At 39.5% G+C, this 19155-nt stretch overlaps 1 protein-coding gene across 7 annotated transcripts in view; it reads right to left on the bottom strand.

The window, feature by feature from the left end:
- Positions 1-19155, bottom strand: part of GAPVD1 (GTPase activating protein and VPS9 domains 1) — a 126978-nt gene that overhangs the window by 68479 nt on the left and 39344 nt on the right. For all 7 annotated transcript variants that reach the window (XM_077144878.1, XM_077144887.1, XM_077144843.1 and 4 more), the window contains 5 exons: positions 5933-6150; positions 3789-4632; positions 2005-2091; positions 905-1039; positions 577-766 (listed from right to left, as the gene is read on the bottom strand). In XM_077144878.1, coding sequence (XP_077000993.1) covers positions 577-766; positions 905-1039; positions 2005-2091; positions 3789-4632; positions 5933-6117 — 1441 coding nt within the window. In that variant the 5' untranslated portion in view covers positions 6118-6150. The remainder of the gene's footprint in view (positions 1-576; positions 767-904; positions 1040-2004; positions 2092-3788; positions 4633-5932; positions 6151-19155) is intronic.

The raw sequence follows: 19155 nt of genomic DNA, 5'->3' as shown, positions 1-19155 counted from the left end.
GTTTATCAGGTGGATAATGCTTAATTACACAAAGTTTAATAAAACCTAAATCTTAAAATAAACAAACATAAAACAAAAGATCTCTATTTATAATAACATTAAGATGACAGCTCAGTTGATAAGATCAAGTATTAATAATAACAATAATGGAAAAATACTACGTATTTTCTACTTTATTGACAGAAACATCTGAAGTAGTATTATTTCATTATATTATTATGACTTAGAAGTTTATAGAAAGCAGAGGGCTACGTAATTTTTTAAATGACTACTTATAACTACAAATGACATACCCAACATTTTTCAATTAAAAACCCTAAAATGTAAACAAGGCATACTGTAGATGGTATGATTTCAATTAGTTACCAGAAGTATGTCTAGATAAAGCTAAAACCTTAACTGATTTGGTGGAATTTTTAAAAATTGAATTACCATTAGTACACATGAAATTAAAAAGCTGAAGAGAAAGACTTTTTCAAATTATTTAAAACTATATTCCAAAGCACTGAGCAATAACAAAGGCTAATAAAGAAATCAGATTTAAGGGAAAGCCCCAATATGAGAAATTCTCTTTACCTATAGGTAATCGATTCTTTTTATTTGCTGGAGTGGTTGCTGGAGACAGCTGAGGAGTATTATAGGGAGTCATTTCCAAACTGCTGCTTTTTCCTGGCTTGACTTGGGGTAGGTTCGCTAATAAATTATCAAGAGCCATTCTATCTTCTCTCAGTTGATCTCCAGACATCACACTCTTCATAAAATTCACCTGACAAAAGGGAAAGGTCATTAGCTGGTAAATTAATTTTTTACTGTATCTATTTCTCATACAATGTATTATCTGGATCTCTGCCATGCTTATCTAAATGACTTTAAAGAAAATCTTGTTAAAGGATAAAGCTATTACCAGAGTAATAAGCTGACTGTAGGTTATGTAAACCACAGTTCTGCTCAACCCTTCCAGAAGATTCACAGAGGACATCGGAGGGGTCTCCACTGCACGGCCCCCAATCACAACATCAAGAAAAGCAGCAACACAGCTCTGTTAAAACAGGAAAGGCAACAGTAAAATATTGTCCCTTCAAATAATGGAAGAAAATCTGATTAAGGTGGACACTTATGCATAAGCTTTACTTTTTTGAAAATTATGTTAAACCAACATTTAAAAAAGTAAACACTTTACATATTAATAAAGAATAATCTCCAAGATATTCTGGTAAGTAAATCAAACACGACAGAGAACAGTGTGCACTCTATGCTAGCATTTGTGAGAAGAATGAGACAGGCTGAGTGGGAGAATATAAGCAAGAATTCACTTATAGACTTATAACCTATAGAAAGATACTCAGAAGACTGAAAAATCAAGAACCTTTTAGAAAGGAAATGAAGGCTGTGGATCCAAAATAGAAGGGAAACCTTACTGTATAACTTCTGAATTTTAATCAAGGTTGAATGGGCTGCCTATTCAAAATATGATCAATTAAAAGTTTATTTAATAAACTAAACAGTGTCACAGATGTTAATTTTATGAGATACACTTAAAATTATACAGTTATTGCTGGTTCATATACCTAGATTTGATTTAGTGGCAATTTCAAAAAAATCAAACTTATAAAAATAAAATACCTTTTTTTTTTTTTTTTTTTACATGGGCAGGCACCAGGAATCGAACCCGGGTCCTCGGGCATGGTAGGCAAGCATTCTTACCTGCTGAGACACCGTGGCCCGCCCAAAAATAAAGTATCTTAATAGTTCTTTGATTCTCATTAAAATGGCATCTCTTTAACACTTCTGTAAGTGAGAGTTAGTAATCTTTAGTGACCTCTTCCTTTAAATGTTGCTGACCCAACACTGAATCCTCTATACTTACATCAAGGGTAAGCGAAAAGAATATTTATGAATTGTGTAAGAAAAAAAGATTTTATAATAATAAAGAGAAGAGCTTACTAATACTTTGGTATAATTTTATATAAACAAGATTTCACATGGCATAGTATTTATTCTTACTTTGTCAAATTTCCCAAGGCTGCTTTTTGTGCGGGGATCTCCCTCTTCAGAGCCAGTCATTGCTAATTGCTGCAAAAGGCGGCCAACCTGAAATCCAAAACAGTGGTAGAGAAATTTAGACTATAGAGACTTAGAAATTAATCCCTATGAAAAGTATTTATAGTCTATTCTAAAAATCTGTTTCACAATAATATTCACACCATGTGAACAGGTATACAAAATAGGGTTCTAAATAAAATGTTTTTCTTGTTTATATCAGCTTTTACTATAGATTAAGAGTTATAGAGAGTACACAGAAAATTTTGCTTTGATTTCTCTTTAACACATATCATACTGATAAATTAATCTGTAAAAGCTGATTCTATTAAACTATTTCAGATTAATACTGAATAATTACCCTGTACAACTCACAAAGCACTCAAAATGGAATATATTTTTCTATATTTAAAAGTAAATAATTCCTACATGATGTATATTGTTTGGTAAAGTAATGCACAGAACAAGTTCATTACTGCCGAAAGTAAGGCTTTCTTAAAAGGCTCTTTGCTGAAAGGTAATAATATCATTTAGTACTATCTTCTTCATGTTTGGGCAACCTCCCTTTTCACTCATTTTGAAAATATGTGATTCTCTATTGGAATGACAAAAATAAAACTATAAATACTTTATCATAGAATACACTGGGGAAAAAAAAAAGATTTTCAGAGATCTATACATAGTTGATTTCTAAATACCCCAAGGAGACAAAACTGACTGAAAAAAAGCTTATTATTTTAAAAAATCATCCAAAGATACAGTCTACTCCCAATGAACCCAGTTTCTTCCTCATAGTACTTCTGGATAAGATATAATTAAAAGAATCCCTTAAGAAATAATAATGTGACTTCAGTAGCTCAGATAATTAAGGGAAAAAGTGCTAAAACAGATTCATTTAAAAATCCTCTGAGGTATGGAAAAATCAAAGGTGATGGTGGAATTATACATAGAAGACAAGACTTAACAAATGAAAATAGGACTTAACAAATGAATATGATTGCTGAATCATTAAATTGATATCTCTTTTAGTCTTCAGTATTTTAGAGCAGCTAAAAGTAAAAACCTAAAATTGTGAAATTGTAACCCAAGTCAAAGTCTGAAATATGTTCTATAACTAATTGTGGTACTGTGCTTTGAAATTTATAGCTTTTTTGTATATATATTATTTTTCACAAAATAAGAAGGGAAAAAAGTTGTTGTGATGATAAAAAAGTACGTAAGTCCTCTAGCCTCCTAAATTTTAGAGCAGCTAGAAGGAAAAATATGAGGATAGTATGGTAGCCATGACAAACTCTGGAATTTCTCCTGTACTACTTGCTGAAGAGTGCTTTGAAAACTATTGCTTTTTTTTTATTTCTTTGCTTTGTATATATGTTATACTATATAATAAAAAAAAAGTTTTAAAAAAAATCCTCTTTCTGAAACTCTTAGGTCCAGAAGTGTTTCTGATTTCAGAATCTGGAGATTTTAGAACGGTCATTTAGTGCATATATGTTAACATATCCAGCAGGGTGCAGAGTAGTACTCTATAAACAAACACATCAAACAATCCAGCAGTTAGAATTATAAATAGTCTCATGTTAGTTCATGTTGAGTTTTACCACTAAATGAAGTATAAAAGACACTCACTTTTCAATCATTCTGGATTCTGAAATTGTGGACAAGGACTGTAGACTTGTTCTAGAAAACTGAATCAACTGCAGTCAAGTATGTAAGGATTTCATTTAAAAAGTAACACAATAGCATACCTGCATCAGATTAAATCTTGCCACTTCATTAATAGGAGCATCAGAAATTATTCCATACTGTTCTGGATTGACAACTGCAGGACAAATGAAGCAGGCAAGCAGGAGATCAGTACACATTGCCCTGACCTCTCCAACTTCCAGTCTATCTACACAGGACAGGGTTTTGTACATCTGAGACACAATCCACCTCAAACTATGTGGAAAGCAGTATGTGTTCTGTTTGAGATAACCAATAAATTTGTTCACCAGCGCCACTAGTTTGGCCTCATTGGAATCCACCATTTCTTGAACCTTTTGTTTGAATCTATCTGAGCCTTTCTCTCCAAAGAGTTTTTCCTGTTGAGATGGAGAAAATCTTTCAATTAGCTTGTTTGGATCTGTTTCCAAGTGATCTTCATCTTCAACCAGTAGTTGCATGATTGGCTCATGTAAGGTAGCTGTGAGAAAAAGTTTGGCAGAAAATAGTCCTTCAGAAAAAAGTTTAAATAAGATGCTGAAGGCACAAGTTCCTCTCCTCAAAAGCCTCCTGGGGTTGTCACTTTCTTTAAGTTCAAATTCAATCAAGTAGCGCAAAACCTGAAGGAGGTAGCTTTCATCTTCTTGCATAATGCAGTTGCCATAGAGGGATGTAAAGACTGTGTAAATAACAATTTGTGTGTTCTCCTGATTAAGCTTCTCTCCGGCAACCAAAGAAGAGGCAATAAGACGAGGATTTTCCCTTAATCGACTCAGGAATTCTCCATAAGCAGTCTCCTGAAATCCCAATTGCTTATATCCATCAACAAACTGTGTATCTTCCAAAATCTTGGCATGTTGGCAACATTCAGCAGGGGAAGCTTCAGCACTAAAAATATATGCAAACAAGTACACTTAGGATAATGATAATAATTATTAGTATATAGTACATATATAGATATGAGTTGATTATAGACCCTACAATGAGATCACTCTGACTGCTAAAATCTTTTAGCTCAACAGCATCTGAATATGTAAAGACAAAACCAAAAAATCCAAGAAAGGAAAAATCCCTCATTATATTAAGTGAGATTCAAAAAGTATCCTTTTGTAGATCCTAACAACTATTGCTCAGAGCTGCACTCTTAGGGATTAAACATAAATTAACTGCAATTAAAAACTGCTTATTTATGGACACACAAGAAGTTTTACAAATAAATATTCAAGTGCTAAAAAGGAATCTAAACTAAGTCCATATTAAGTATATTATTTCAACTTTTCTCAGCACCCTGCCCATATGTAATAAGCTTCAACCTAGGCTTTCGACTTCTGGAAATAAATCCTAATAAAATAAGCCCAAGGAAGGGCGAAAATACTATAACATGTTCACAGGAGCATTATTCTTTTTAACTTTTTATTGAGGTAAAAATACAACAAAGTGTAAAAATCTCAAGTATTCAGCTTGATAAATTTGTGCATGTGTATACACATATGTAACCACCACTTAGATGAAGACATCGGACATTTTAAGGACTCCAGAACATTCCTTCATGCCCCTTCCCGGTCAACACCAACCTCCCAAGAAGTAATTGTTATTCTGATTCTAATCAGAATAATCATCAAAGATTAGTTCTGCCTATTTCTGAATTTTAAATAAACTGAAGCATACAGTCTGTACTCTATTGTGCCTGGGTTCTTTTCTTAACATTGTACCTCAGCATCACTACTGTCATAATCAAAAAACGCTTCTTAAAACAATGAAATATGTGGCTTATAAAACGGAAAAATAGATATATAATATCAAAACACAGAAATGCACATATTAAAGAATATTAGAAGAAAAAATAATACAAAAAATTAGAACAAAAAACAAAAATTAGGAGAAAAGCAGAATACAATTTACTCTCTACAACAATAAAATAAGCACTTAAACACACAAAGATACAAAATTATTGTATGTTGGCATGGTATAAAATGTTAATGCTGAATAAGTTATAATTCTCTATGACAGTGATTAAGTTCATAAACACACAATCTGTATTGTAAGCAAACACTCATCTTGACACTGATTTAAGCTATCTTAAACCACGCACTCCGTTGGAAATAGATTCATTGATTTACATTTAGCAGTTAGCATAGAATTATACATTTGTACACTCAATTTAAGACCTCTAAAATCTTTTCTTTACCTGGTTATGATAAGCCGATCCAAATTAATTCTCTGTTGCTTAGCAATCCATGCTGTACGATACAACTTTTCAGCTGTCTTAAGTACATCTGCATTGAGCCTCTGAATGAGTTGTTTCTCAGAGTTTACATATAAGCGTTCCTGCTTGAGGTGATGAGCCAGAGTATGAATATCTAGCTTCACCATCTTCAAATGTGGAAAAAGTACAATGGCTGATCACTACGAGTAAAGAGACAAATTAAAAAAAATTACATCACTTAAATTGTTTCCCAAACTCAAAGGAGATGGAAGAATACATTAAGATTTGGGCTACAGGGGACTTCCAGGAAGATGGCCAACTACAGCAGCTTGAGATTAGCCCTGCTCCACAGAAAAGTTAGAGAACGGATAGAAGTGTGACTGAGACAGCAATGCGGGAATGTGGCTGACCTGGGAAAGCCTTCTGCACCACATGTGACAGCCCTGGTTGCAGAGGCCGAGGAACTGAGAGGCAAAAAGCTGGAGCCTAACCTGGCATGGAGGCATGGAGCAGCAGAGTTCGCGGGAGTGCACAGACAGGTACACAGCACTAGGAAGTAAGCCAGGTCACATTGCTTGGGCGCACTACCCTCACCGGTGCAGCCCTGTGACTCGCAACTCACGCCACACCCCATGCACCTGAAGCCCCTCACCCACTCCCATTCCTCATGCTCCAGGCACCCCCACCTCACAAGCCTCCAGCGCATGTACCTGCCCCACACCCCACCCCAGCCCAATCCACCTCTTCTGCACACCTCCTGAGCACTACCTCCTCCTCCTTGTTCTCTGCAGGCTGTTACCAGTGCACAAAGGTTGTGGGCACTAAACTCCATACCTAGGCCCCCTGCGGCCCTCCGATCCTGCCCATGCTGTTGCACAACCTCACCCAGACCTCCCTAAGCTCAGCACATGCGTTTACGGCACTCCCAGGCCCACTCATGAGCACGGGCCCCCAAACACGTCATTCAGCTCTGGGAACTACACGTTACAGCAATCCTAGAAACATACATGCGTTCAGCCTACAGCCTCACTTCCCAGCTCTGAGAAAGTGCCAACCTGCACAGCTGGGTCACAGCTGCCCCCAATCCACAGAGGCGTAATGCCAACCTGATGCCACAGCTCTAAGCATGTGCACAAAGGGCCCATGCCTTAGACCAGTGCACACCAGGATTATGTCCCCCAGACCGGTACACCCCCACAGCTACATCCTCCCTGAACACTGGGCACCCACATTCACAAGCACCAGCGTAAAAACCCCAAACCTGCACCCATACCTGCCCTGAGACAAATCACCGTACCGACAGCTCCACCCCGTGCCCTGTTCCCTGCTGTACAACCATCCCACAAACACAAGGCCTTAGGCTACTGAAAGAAATCAACTTCCAAAGTAAATCAATCAAGATATCTACATGCCACACAGACAGCAGAAGATCAATAAGCATATCACAATGCAGACAGATACAGCCATACCTAATTACCAGATTAAAACACCTGAGGAGATACAGACGTTGGAACAACTAAACAAAGAGGTTTATACAACTGTACTTAATATAATAAGCAGGACAGTAAATGACATAAAGGAGATCAAAAAGACAATAGAAAAGCACAAAGAGGAACTTGAAAGAATAAATAGAAAATAGCGGAAATCACAGAGATTAAAGACTCTGTTGATCAAATAAAAAAAGAGGCACACAACACCAGATTTGAAGAGACAGAATAAAGAAAAAGTGATACAGAGGACAGGAAAATTGACTTTGAGGACTCAAAACAGCAAATGGCAAAAAAAAAGATAGAAAAAATTCAATGGGAACTCAGGGAAATGATAGACAAAACAAAGCACACAAATATGAGAATCACTGGTGTCCTAGAAGGAGAAGAGAGGAGTAAAGGGTTGGGAAGAGTAGTTGAGAATACAATGGGGGAAAACCTCTCAAACCTCATAAAGGACATAAATATACCATTTAAAGAAGCCCAAAGAACTCCAAACAAAATAAACCCAAATAGGCCTTTCCCAAGGCACATACTAATCACTCTGTCAAATGTTGAAGAGGAGCAGAAAATCCTGAAAGTGGCAAGAGAAAAACAATCTACTACATACAAGGGATACCAAATAAAACTGAGTTGACACTATCAACTAGCATCCTGGAGGCAAGAAGGCAGTGGTATGATATATTCAAGATTCTGAAAGAAAAAGACTTCCAGACAAGAATTCTGTACCCAGCCATGCTGCCCTTTAAAACTGAGGGAGAGATTAAAGCTTTCACAGTCAAAGAAGTCCTGAAAGAATTTGTCAACAAGAGACCAGCCCTACAAGAAATACTAAAAAGAGTACTGCAAGCTGAAAAAAAACAACAGGAGAGGAGGTCTGGAGCAGGGCATAAAATTGAAGAGTATCACTAAGGGTAATTTAAAGAATACAAGGAGAAAGAGGGAAAACAATATACAGATCTGACAAATAAAATAAAGGTAAGATGGTGGAATCAAGAAATGCCTTTTCAGTAATAACTTTGAATGTTAACAGACTAAACGTACCAATTAAAAGATAAAGATTGGCAGAATGGATTAAGAAACAATCCAGCTATATCTGCGTACAAGAGACTCATCTTAGACACAAGGATACAAATAGACTGAAAGGTAAAGGATGGAAAAAGATCTTCTACGCAAGCTGTAACCAAGAGAAAGTAGGAGTAGCTATACTAATATCAGACAAAATAGACTTTAAATGTAAAGACATCATAAGAGACAAAGAAGGACACTATATACTAATTAAAAGGCCAATTCACCAAGAATATATAAGAATCATAAATGTTTATGCTCCCAATCAAGGAGCCCCAAAGTACATGAGACCGACATTGGCAAAACTGAAGGAGTGGTAGATGTTTCAATAATAATAGTAGGAGACATCAATGCACCACTCTCTTCTACAGATAGAACAACCACACCAAACAGAAGATCAACAAGGAAATAGAGAAGTTAAATAACTTGATAAATGAATTAGACCTAACAGACATATATAGGTCATTACACCCCAAAGCACAAGGTTATACATTCTTCTCTAGTGCTCATTGAACATTCTCTAGGATAGATCATATGCTGGAGCACAACACAGGTCTTTACAAATTTAAAATACTGAAATTATTCAAAGCACTTTCTCTGATCACAATAAGATGAAGATGGATCTCAAAAATCACCAAAGAATAAGAACATTCACAAATATATGGAGATAAATAACACTCTTAAACAACCAGTGGGGCAAAGAAGAAATTGCTAGAGAAATTAGCAGCTATCTGGAAATGAACAAAAATGAGTATATAACTTATCAGAACTTATGTGATGAGGCAAAGGACTTAACAGCAAACCTGGAGTAACTTGAGAAAGAACAGCAAACGAACTTCAAAGCAAACAGGAGAAGAGAAATAACAAAGATTAAAGCAGAGAAATGAATGGGACAGCAAAATACCAATAAAAAGCATCAATAAATCCAAAAGTTGGTTCTTTGCGAAAAGCAATAAAATGGATGGACCACTAGCAAGACTGACAAAGAAAAAAAGAGAGAGGATGCAAATAAACAAAATCAGAAATGAGAAGAGGTGCATTACCACAGACCTTGAAGAAATAAAAGAAATTATAAGAGGATACTATGAACAACTATACGCCAACAAACCAGACAACTTAGATGAAATGGACAAATTCCTGGAGACACACAAACAAGCTACATTGACTCAAGAAGAAATAGAAAATCTCAACAAACCAATCACAAGTAAAGAGATTCAATGAGTCATCAAATCTTCTTATAAAGAAAAGCTCAAAGGCTTCAGAGGGGAATTTTGTCAAACATTCCAAAAGAACTAACACCAATCCTGCTCAAACTTTTGGAAAATATTGAGGAAAAAGGAACACTACCTAACTCATTTTATGACGCTAACATCATTTTAATATCAAAACTGGGTAAAGATGCTGTAAGAAAGGAAAACTACAGGCCAATCTCCCTAATGAACACAGATGCAAAAATTCTCAACAAAATACTAGCAAATCAATTCCAACAACACATTAAAAGAATTATACACCATGACGAAGTGGGATTTATAACAGGAATACAAGGATGGTTCAATACAAGAAAATAAATTAATGTAATAAAGCACATAATAACAAATTGAAAGGGAAAAATCACATGATCATCTTGACTGATGCTGAAGAAGCATTTGACAAAACTCAGCATCCTGTTCTGAGAAAAGCACTTCAAAATTTAGGAATATCAAAGTTAACTTCCTAAACATGATAAAGGACATATATAAAAAACTGATAGCCAGCATCATACTCAATGGAGAGAAACTGAAAGCTCTCACCCTAAAATCAAGAATAAGATAAGGATGCATTCTGTCACCACTATTTTTCAACACTGTACTAGAAGTTCTAACAAGAGCAATCAGGCAGGAAAAAGAAATAAAAGGCATCCAAATTGGAAAGGACAAAGTAAAACCTTCATTATTTGCAGATGACATGATTCTACACTTGGAAAATCTTGAGAAATCAACAAAGTTACCTGAGAGAAAAAATTCAGCAAGGGGCAGGATATAGAATTAATATGCAAAAATCAGTAATGTTTCCATACACAAGCAATGACCTAACTGAGGAGTCAGTTAAGGAAAAAAATCCATTTACAACAGCAACTAAAAGAATCAAGTACCCTGGAATGAACTTAACACAGGACACAAAGATCTCGTACACAGAAAACTACATAACATTGTTAAAAGAAATCAAAGAAGATCTAAATAAGCAGAAAGACATTCCTTGCTAATGGACAGGAAGGTTAAAACAGTTAAGATGTCAATTCTACCCAAACTGATCTACAGATTCAATGCCGTACCAAACAAAATTTCATCAACCTACTTTGAAGACTTGGAAAAACTAATTACCAAATTCATCTGGATAGGAAATAGCTGAAAGCATCCTAGAAAAAAGAACGAAGTGGGAGGATTAACGCATCCTGATTTTAAAATTTATTATAAAGCCACTGTGGTCAAAACAGCATGTGCTGGCACAAAGACAGAAGCGCTGACCAATGGAATTGAATTGAGAATGCAGAAATAGATCACCAAATCTATGGTCAACTGATTTTTGCCAAGGCCCTCAAATCTACCAAACTGGGACAAAATAGTCTTTTCCTTAAATGGGCATGGGAAAACTGGATAGCAACAGCCAAAAGAATGAAAGAGGACTCTTACTTTACACCCTATACAAAAATTAATTCAAACTGAATCAAACACCTAAATATAAGAACTAGTACCATAAAGCTTCTAGAAGAAATCATAGGGCAACATCTTCAAGACCTAGTAATAGGAGGTACCGTCCTAAACTTTACAACACACAAGCAACAACAACAACAAAAAGATTAAATGGTACCTCTCAAAACCAAATGCTTCTGCACTTCAAAACACTTTATCAAAAAGGTGAAGAAGAAGCCAACTCAATGTGTGAAAATATTTGGAAATCACACTTCAGACAAAGATTTGATATCCTGAATATGTAAAAAAAATCATACAACTCAACAACAAAAGAACAAACAACCCAATTATAAAATGGGCTAAAGATATGAATAGGCATTTTTCTGAAGACCAAATATAGATGGCTCAAAAGCACATGAAGAGATGCTCATTTTCATTAGGTCTGAGGGAGATGCAGATCAAGACTTCAGTGAGATACCACCCCACACCTGTACGAATATTTGCTAATAAAAAAACAAGAAACTACAAGTTTTGGAGAAGACATGGAGAAATTGGGACACTTATGCACTGCTGGTAGGAATGTATAATGGTAAAGCTGCTACGGAAGATAGTTTGGCGGTTCCTTAGGAAACTAAATACCGAGTTGCCCTATGTCCCAGCAATAGAACTATTCAGTATTGTGCTGGTTTGAAAGGATGTATGTACCCTAGAAAAGCCATGTTTTAATCCTAATCCCATTTTGTAAAGGCAGCTGTTACTTCTAATCCCTATTCAGCACTGTATGTTATGTACTGTAATTAGATCATCTCCTTGGAGATGTGACTCAATCAAGAGTGGTTGTTAAACTGGATTAGGTGGAGATGCGTCTCCACCAATTCGTGTGGGTCTCAATTAGTTTACTGGAATCCTATTAAAGTGGAAACATTATTCTGAGAAAGCAGAGAATGACACAGCCACGAGAAGCAGAGAGTCTACCAGCCAGCGACCTTTGGAGATGAAGAAGGAAAATGCCTCCCAGGTTGCTTCATGAAACAGGAAACCAGGATAGAAAGCTAGCAGATGACGCCATGTTCACCACGTGCCCCTTCAGCCAAGAGAGAAACCCTGACTGTGTTCATGATGTGCCTTCTCACTTGAAAGAGAAACCCTGAACTTCATCAGCCTTCTGGAACCAAGGTATCTTTCCCTGGATGCCTTAGATTGGACATTTCTATAGACTTGCTTTAACTGGAACATTTTCTCATCCTTAGAACTGTAAACTAGCCACTTTCCCCTTTTTAAAAGTCATTTCATTTCTGATATATTGCATTCTGGAAGCTAGCAAACTAGAACAGGTATATTCTCAGAAGAGCTGAAAGCAGTGACAAAAACAGACATCTGCACACCGATGTTCACAGCATTATTATTCACAATCGCCAAAAGATGGAAGCAGTCCAAGTGCCCATCAACAGATGAGTGGCTTGGTGCACTCACCTCCTTCCATCTTGGGTTTGGTGAGTTCTGCCTGGGAGTGCAGAAATAACCCCCACACACACACTTTAAATTTCCTGGTGTACTTTTCTTCTTTCTCACCCTTTCGCCTCCTAAACCTTTCATCTGGTGCCGGAAACCTGGGAGAGGAGCACGGGTGCCACCTGCTTGGCCAGAGGCACCCAGGCTTCCTCTCTCCTCCTTCCTCCACAAAGCCAGAGACAAGGGATCCTTTGGCCTGCCGCTACATCCACCACGGATTGGGTAAGTCCCTTCCTCCTAGCCCTGCTGCCGGGTCTCACCATTCCGAGAGAGCCTGTCCATTAATTACTCTCCAAAAATCGTGAATTCATGTCAGGTTCTCTTTTGAGGGCTGAGGTGAACGGAGACACCTACAAGCCTCACACCCTTTCCCGGGACTCGAAGAGCTGTGGGGATGCCCAGCTTCTCGTTTCCCTCCCAAATTCTCATTTCCAGGACCTGAAGGGCCTCAAACCAGGGTGAGACGTCCCCTGGGGAGATGAGCCCCTGCTCCTAAGAGCTCCAAGGACTCTCTCAGGGCGTTGGGACGCTGACACCCCGTGGGCCAGTCCTTTCTCCTTTGAGTCCCATCAGTATGGGCAGTAGGTCCTCTCTCATTGGCCTGAGGATAGGACTTTCAATTTTAATATCCTTATGAACCTCTGCAACTTTTGCCAGAGGAACAACAAATGGGCCGAAATTCCTTATGTCCAGGCTTTCTTCCTTCTGCGCTCCCGCCCCTCCCTTTGTAGCCTCCTCTTCCTCGCTCTACCCTCCCCTCCCTCCAGCGGCGCTCCAGGAGCCATCTTGCCTTTCCCTCCCCTCTTCGGCAATATCTCAGTCGCCATCTTCTCCTTCTCTTCCTCCTTCTGTTCTGGTGACATCCCAGCCGCCATCTTGCTCTCCTCTTTCCCCTTCTACGCAGGCGGCACTCCCACTGCCATCTTGCCTTTCTGTTCCTCCTTCTTCGCTGGTGGTGCTCCAGTTGCCATCTTACTCCCCTCTTCCCCCCCCCCACCCGCTCCGGCAGCATTCCAGCCGCCATCTTATCCTCCCCTTCCATCTCCATCCAGTCCCCCACTGTCCTCAACAGCCTTGCCCTCCTCACCTATAAGCTCTCATACCTGCTCAAAGAACTCTTTACTGTCCACTACGGGAAGTGGCGGGACCTGAGGGGTTACTTCGAGTACACACCCCTTTCTCCCTAGTTGACCTCTCTAATATTGAGAAATGGCTAGGTTCATTCTCCAGTGACCAAACCGCCTATACTAAGGAATCTGAATATCTAGCTAATGCCTACGATTTAAACTGGCGTGACATTCATGTAATCTGCTCTTCTTCCCTAACTACAGATGAAATGGACCTCATTTTCAATGCAGTCAGGGCTCATGCTAACCAGGTGCATATAACCAACCACACCATGCCAGTAGGGGCCGAGGCTGTGCCAGACCAAGAGCCAGGGTGGGAATATCAGGTTGACACTCCAGTGGAGAGGAATGGGCGGACTAGACAGGACAAAATGCTTACATGCCTCATAACCGGCATGCAGAAAGCTTCACATAAAGTAGAAAACTTCCATAAGCTAAGGGAAATTACCCAGGGTCCTGATAAAAACCTGGCCACTTTTCTACACCGGCTCACAGAAGCCCTCTCCCAATATACCCACCTGGACCCCAACTTGGAGGCTAAAACTGTTTTAGCCACACACTTTATATCCCAATCGGCTCCAGATATAAGGCGTAAACTTAGAAAATTGAGGACAGTTCTCAGACCCCTATCCATGACCTGGTAAACACTACCTTTAAAATTTTTAATACTTGTGATGAACTAGAGAGGGCAGAAAAGGAATCCCAGAACTGCCGGAAAGGCGAATTTACAAACCCAATCCCTGATTGCGGCTCTGTGGATCACTTCAACCGAGAAGAAGCCGGCTACGACTAATCCACCAGGAAAGTACTTCAAATGTGGCCTTGAAGGACACCGGTCCTGCCAGTGCCCCAATCCTCGATTGCCCAAGGGAACAAGCCCTCTCTGTGGTACAAAGGGACATTGGAAAAGTGAATGCTCCTCGGCACCTGGCAGTGGAGGGGCCGTCCTTCCAGCCCCTAACCCACCACTAGCAGTCCTGGGCCTGGCCACCGATGACTGACAACGCCCAGCCTCAGCAACCCCAATCACGCTGGTTGAGCCCAGGGTAACTGTTTCTACAGAAAGCAACAGGTAACAATCAAGGTAGCGGGTAAGTCGACCTCCTTTTTAGTGGACACAGGGGCTACCTTTTCTGTCCTCCCCTCTAATTCAGGTCAACTCCTTCCTTTCCAGGTCACGGTTATGGGCATAGATGGCCATCCTTCACGCCCCTTAACTACTGGACCGCTTACATGTTTAATAGAAGGGTACCCCATTACACACTCTTTCTTAGTAATGCCTTCTTGCCCCTGCCTGTTAATGAGGCGAGATCTTCTTGCCAAATTAAGAGCCTCACTACATGGGATAAAAAACCCTCAAACAGAACTTCATAACAAGTGCCAGACTAAAATCATTATCCACAACACCACCCATGCCCCCCAGAGGACAATATTTCTGGTATAATGGAACTCTTACCAAGTACCTTAACTCCACTGCCCCAGGACCATGCTTCCTGGTAACTATTGTTCCTCAACTGACCCTCTATGGGGAGTCCGAACTAACTTGGCTACTGCCCTCTCCTCACTCAAAAAGGGCTGCCTTTCTTCCTATCCCAGTAGGCATCAGCCTAACTGCTTCAGTCACAGCCTCAGCCACAGCAGGAGGGGCGCTGGGACATGGTATTTTAACCTCTCAAAACTTTGAGACTCGACTACAGGTAGCCCTGGAATCGACATCAGAATCCCTCTCCTCTCTACAACGCCAACTCACCTCACTAGCCCAGGTAACTCTTCAAAATCGACGGGCCTTAGACCTGCTGACAGCTGAAAAAGGAGGAACTTGTATATTCCTCCAAGAGGAATGCTGCTATTACGTCAACGAGTCAGCTCCCTGCCTCCTCAACTTCCTTCAGGGATGCATGAAGGAACTATCCCGAGTAGCAGTCAACCAAATCCTCCTGCATCATTATCATCACCTGCCTTCCTCACCAGATTCCTACAGCCAGCCTCCCCACTCCCCTGGCCATGACGGTTTCAGCCTATAACCCCATGCCACCCCATTACAGCAAGAAGTAGCCAGAAAGATCTCGGCGCCCTATTATCACAAAAAGGCTGGAATGTTAGGTCGGGAGAACGGGGAAGGGCACTGCAACTGAAGCTGCAGAGGCTGTGTTGTCCCTCCCAACCTGACTTCAGGAACTAATGAACTGCCCCTTCCAGACGTCACCTGACCTCCATCCTTGAAAGCTGCCTGTGCCAAAGCCCATGCGCGCACTCACCTCCCTCCATCTTGGGTTTGGTGAGTTCTGCCCGGGAGCGCAGAAATACCCGCCCCCCCCCCTTTAAATTTCCTGGTGTACCTTTCTTCTTTCTCACCCTTTCGCCTCCTAAACCTTTCACCCACCTCTACCCACATCTAAGTTAACTATTATTGAGTAACAGAACACCCCAACACTTAGTGGCTTAAAACAATGATTTATTCTTTCTCACACTATTTGAGTCAGGAATTCAGGCAAAGCTCAGCTGGGCAGTTCTGTTCGACATGGGGTGGGCTGGGCTGGAAAGTATAAGAAGATGTTACACATTGATCTCTGTGCTTTTCCGTGTGTCCCCTATATCTCCAAGTAGTGTCTCATCATTTAGTTCCTCTTTAGTTTCTTTAGCATTTGGCATCAGCCTTCCTAGAATGAAAGTGGAAGTTCTTTAAGGTTTTGACCAGAATTGTCAACTCGACCCTGTTCCTTTGGTCAAAGCAAGTTACAAGGCAAACTCAGATCCCAGGGAGGGAAAATAGAATCTCTCTTAATGATAGGAGTGACAGGCATGTAACGAGAAGGAAAGGATTGGTGGTAGCCATCCTTGGATACTATCCACTACTCTCTCTTAACAAATATTTCATATTTCTTTTCTGGCTACTAGAACAAATTGCTTCTTTCAAACTTGTATTTATCTTAAAGTATATTTTAGAACATAAGTTGTGCATATGTTTACCCAATGGCCTTTTCCTTATTGACTAATGATAGAACAGACTTGTTCTAAACAGGCTTTGGTGAATGCAAAGTATGTAAGCCATTCGTATAATAGCTTGCCTCATAATCAAGAATTTGTATGATGTTTTAGTTTTCATTTGCTTCAACCCTCCTGGTATTAACTAATAAAAGAATTATAGTTTTAATAACTAGTTGACACAGCTGATTTTATCGATTTTAATAAGTAATCAAACATGCCTAAAAGCAAAAACATCAAACAAATGATTTAAATCCCTAAAACCTTGCCTGTGCTAATCATGAAACTCAGTTAAATGACTACGATAAAAACAGATTAGTGTCATTAGGAAAAAAAGAACTTGCACCAATTACAGAATATAAGGCTTATCAGTTCGCTTAATAAAAACCTGCAATGCTAAATGAGCAGCTGTGTTCCTACACATTTGTGGAATGCTTCAGCCTCTCATTTTAAATAGTCATCTAAAAGAAACTAATAAACACGCATATGGAAGAACAAGAGAACGTGGATTGAGTGCCTCTTCATTTATAGTTTTCATGAGCCCTTTGAAGTTGGACAAAGGAGACCAACAGAGATGAAGTAAGTAGTTCAAGGCCCCGCAGCTCACTAGTGAGAGGTGGGAGTGGGATTCAAACCCAGGTCTCAGTGCTTACCAAAATCCACATTCTTTCTACCACACCTATGCTGTCTCTCCAAGAAAATACAGTTGTCCCTTATCATGAAAAATACTACTCAAGGTCAGCCTCGGGTTCATCACATTGTATCGTCAAATTCTCGACATAGCACCAAACTGGAAAAGAATGTTATTCTCATTGATGTCATTCTCAAGTCTTAGGATTTCTGTTACCCCCCTACCCCAAGTTCCCTTGAATAACCTAATTGTAATTTCATTGTTATGTAATCTCTCAGGAATAACTGGTTACTGAGAGGGGGTATATTATGCAGAGCACTGTTTTTAACACTCTGGAGTGTTTCTCAAGGTTCTGAACCTTTCCTATGCTTAGGACTCTTTCAACAGTATGGTGAAAACTACGGACTCCCCAAGTTAATGTTTATAAATGCATAAAACAAGATACAAAGGAAACCAACTACATTGAAGTACATTTTAATCCATGTACTTCAATCCAATTTAAGCAAAGTCAGAGAGAGGAGGGAGGAAGTTTATTGGCTTGAGGTCATGGGGTCAGGATCTATGGCTGCTGTCACACTGTAACAGTGAAACTGAGAAGTTGCAACAGGGGCCCAAAAAGTCTAAAATATTTACTGTCTGGCCTTTTACAAAAAAGTTCCTGACCCCTGAACTAGGAGCCGGAATGGAAATGGCTTCAAGGTCACATGGCTCAAACTGTGTTGTTAGCCTATTTCTCTCTCCTTCCATCCTCACCTCTTATCCCAACTTTCATCTCTTTTCGACTTTGTGTTGTCCTTCTGTTTTACTACAGATAAGTTTGGTCTGAGATGTAGGGAGAGGCTTACAATGTCTCAGTTTAATGATCCTAGAGGAAAGAAAGCTTCTTCATTCTACATCAATTATATAAAATTATAGGGAACTCTGATTTTTCTGACTTGGATTTTAGGCCATGTCTTGGGCACATCACTGTGGTCAGGAGAATGGAATATTATGATTCATTCATTCATTCATTCATTCATTCAACAAATACTCATTGCTTTGTTTCTCTGCTGTGGATACGGCAGTGAACAAGAGTGACTTAATCTCTGCTTTCACGGGAATTGCATTTTAGTGGAAGATGACAGAGAGTGTATAAGCATATAAGTATGTGAACAAGATAGTTTCACAGGGTGTTGTGTGCCAGGCCTAGGTTAGGGGCCCACTTCTGTGAATGGGGCTTGAGGAACCGGATGTAATGAAGGTGAACTCCAGGGAAAATGAGATGCACTATTCCCAACAGAAAGGCCTGTTCAGGTGGAGCTGACATTGAATGTCTGGAATTTTAGAAGTTTCACGTGTAATATTCAAGCAAAATAAGCATGAATATTAGACTTTCTGGTTCTTGCAAATCTTTTGACTCCACTACTGTATTGCTCTATCTTCTCTTTCTTCCATTCTTACCCTCCTTTCTCTTACATTCGTTTTCTCCTCTGACCCCTCTAAGGAACCAGAAAAAAAAACAAAACAAAAGTCTCCCGTTTTCTTTTGCAGAACAACCAATTGTCTCTAGCTTTTCCTCCAAACACCACCTAGGTTTTCTCTGAATACCTCAGGATTTGTCCAAAGCTTTGAATGTACCTATTGTGAGGGTCTGACCAATTATATTATTACATTTAGGGCCCTTCATCTCCCCAGCCCCAATATATGGGTGGGGAAGAGTTTGCTTCTTTCTAGTACTTACTCAGGA

The sequence above is a fragment of the Tamandua tetradactyla genome, chromosome 2, assembly GCF_023851605.1.
Source record: "Tamandua tetradactyla isolate mTamTet1 chromosome 2, mTamTet1.pri, whole genome shotgun sequence".
Taxonomy (NCBI): domain Eukaryota; kingdom Metazoa; phylum Chordata; class Mammalia; order Pilosa; family Myrmecophagidae; genus Tamandua; species Tamandua tetradactyla.
Note: the sequence above shows the minus strand (reverse complement) of the source record. Positions and strands in the feature narration are given on the sequence as shown.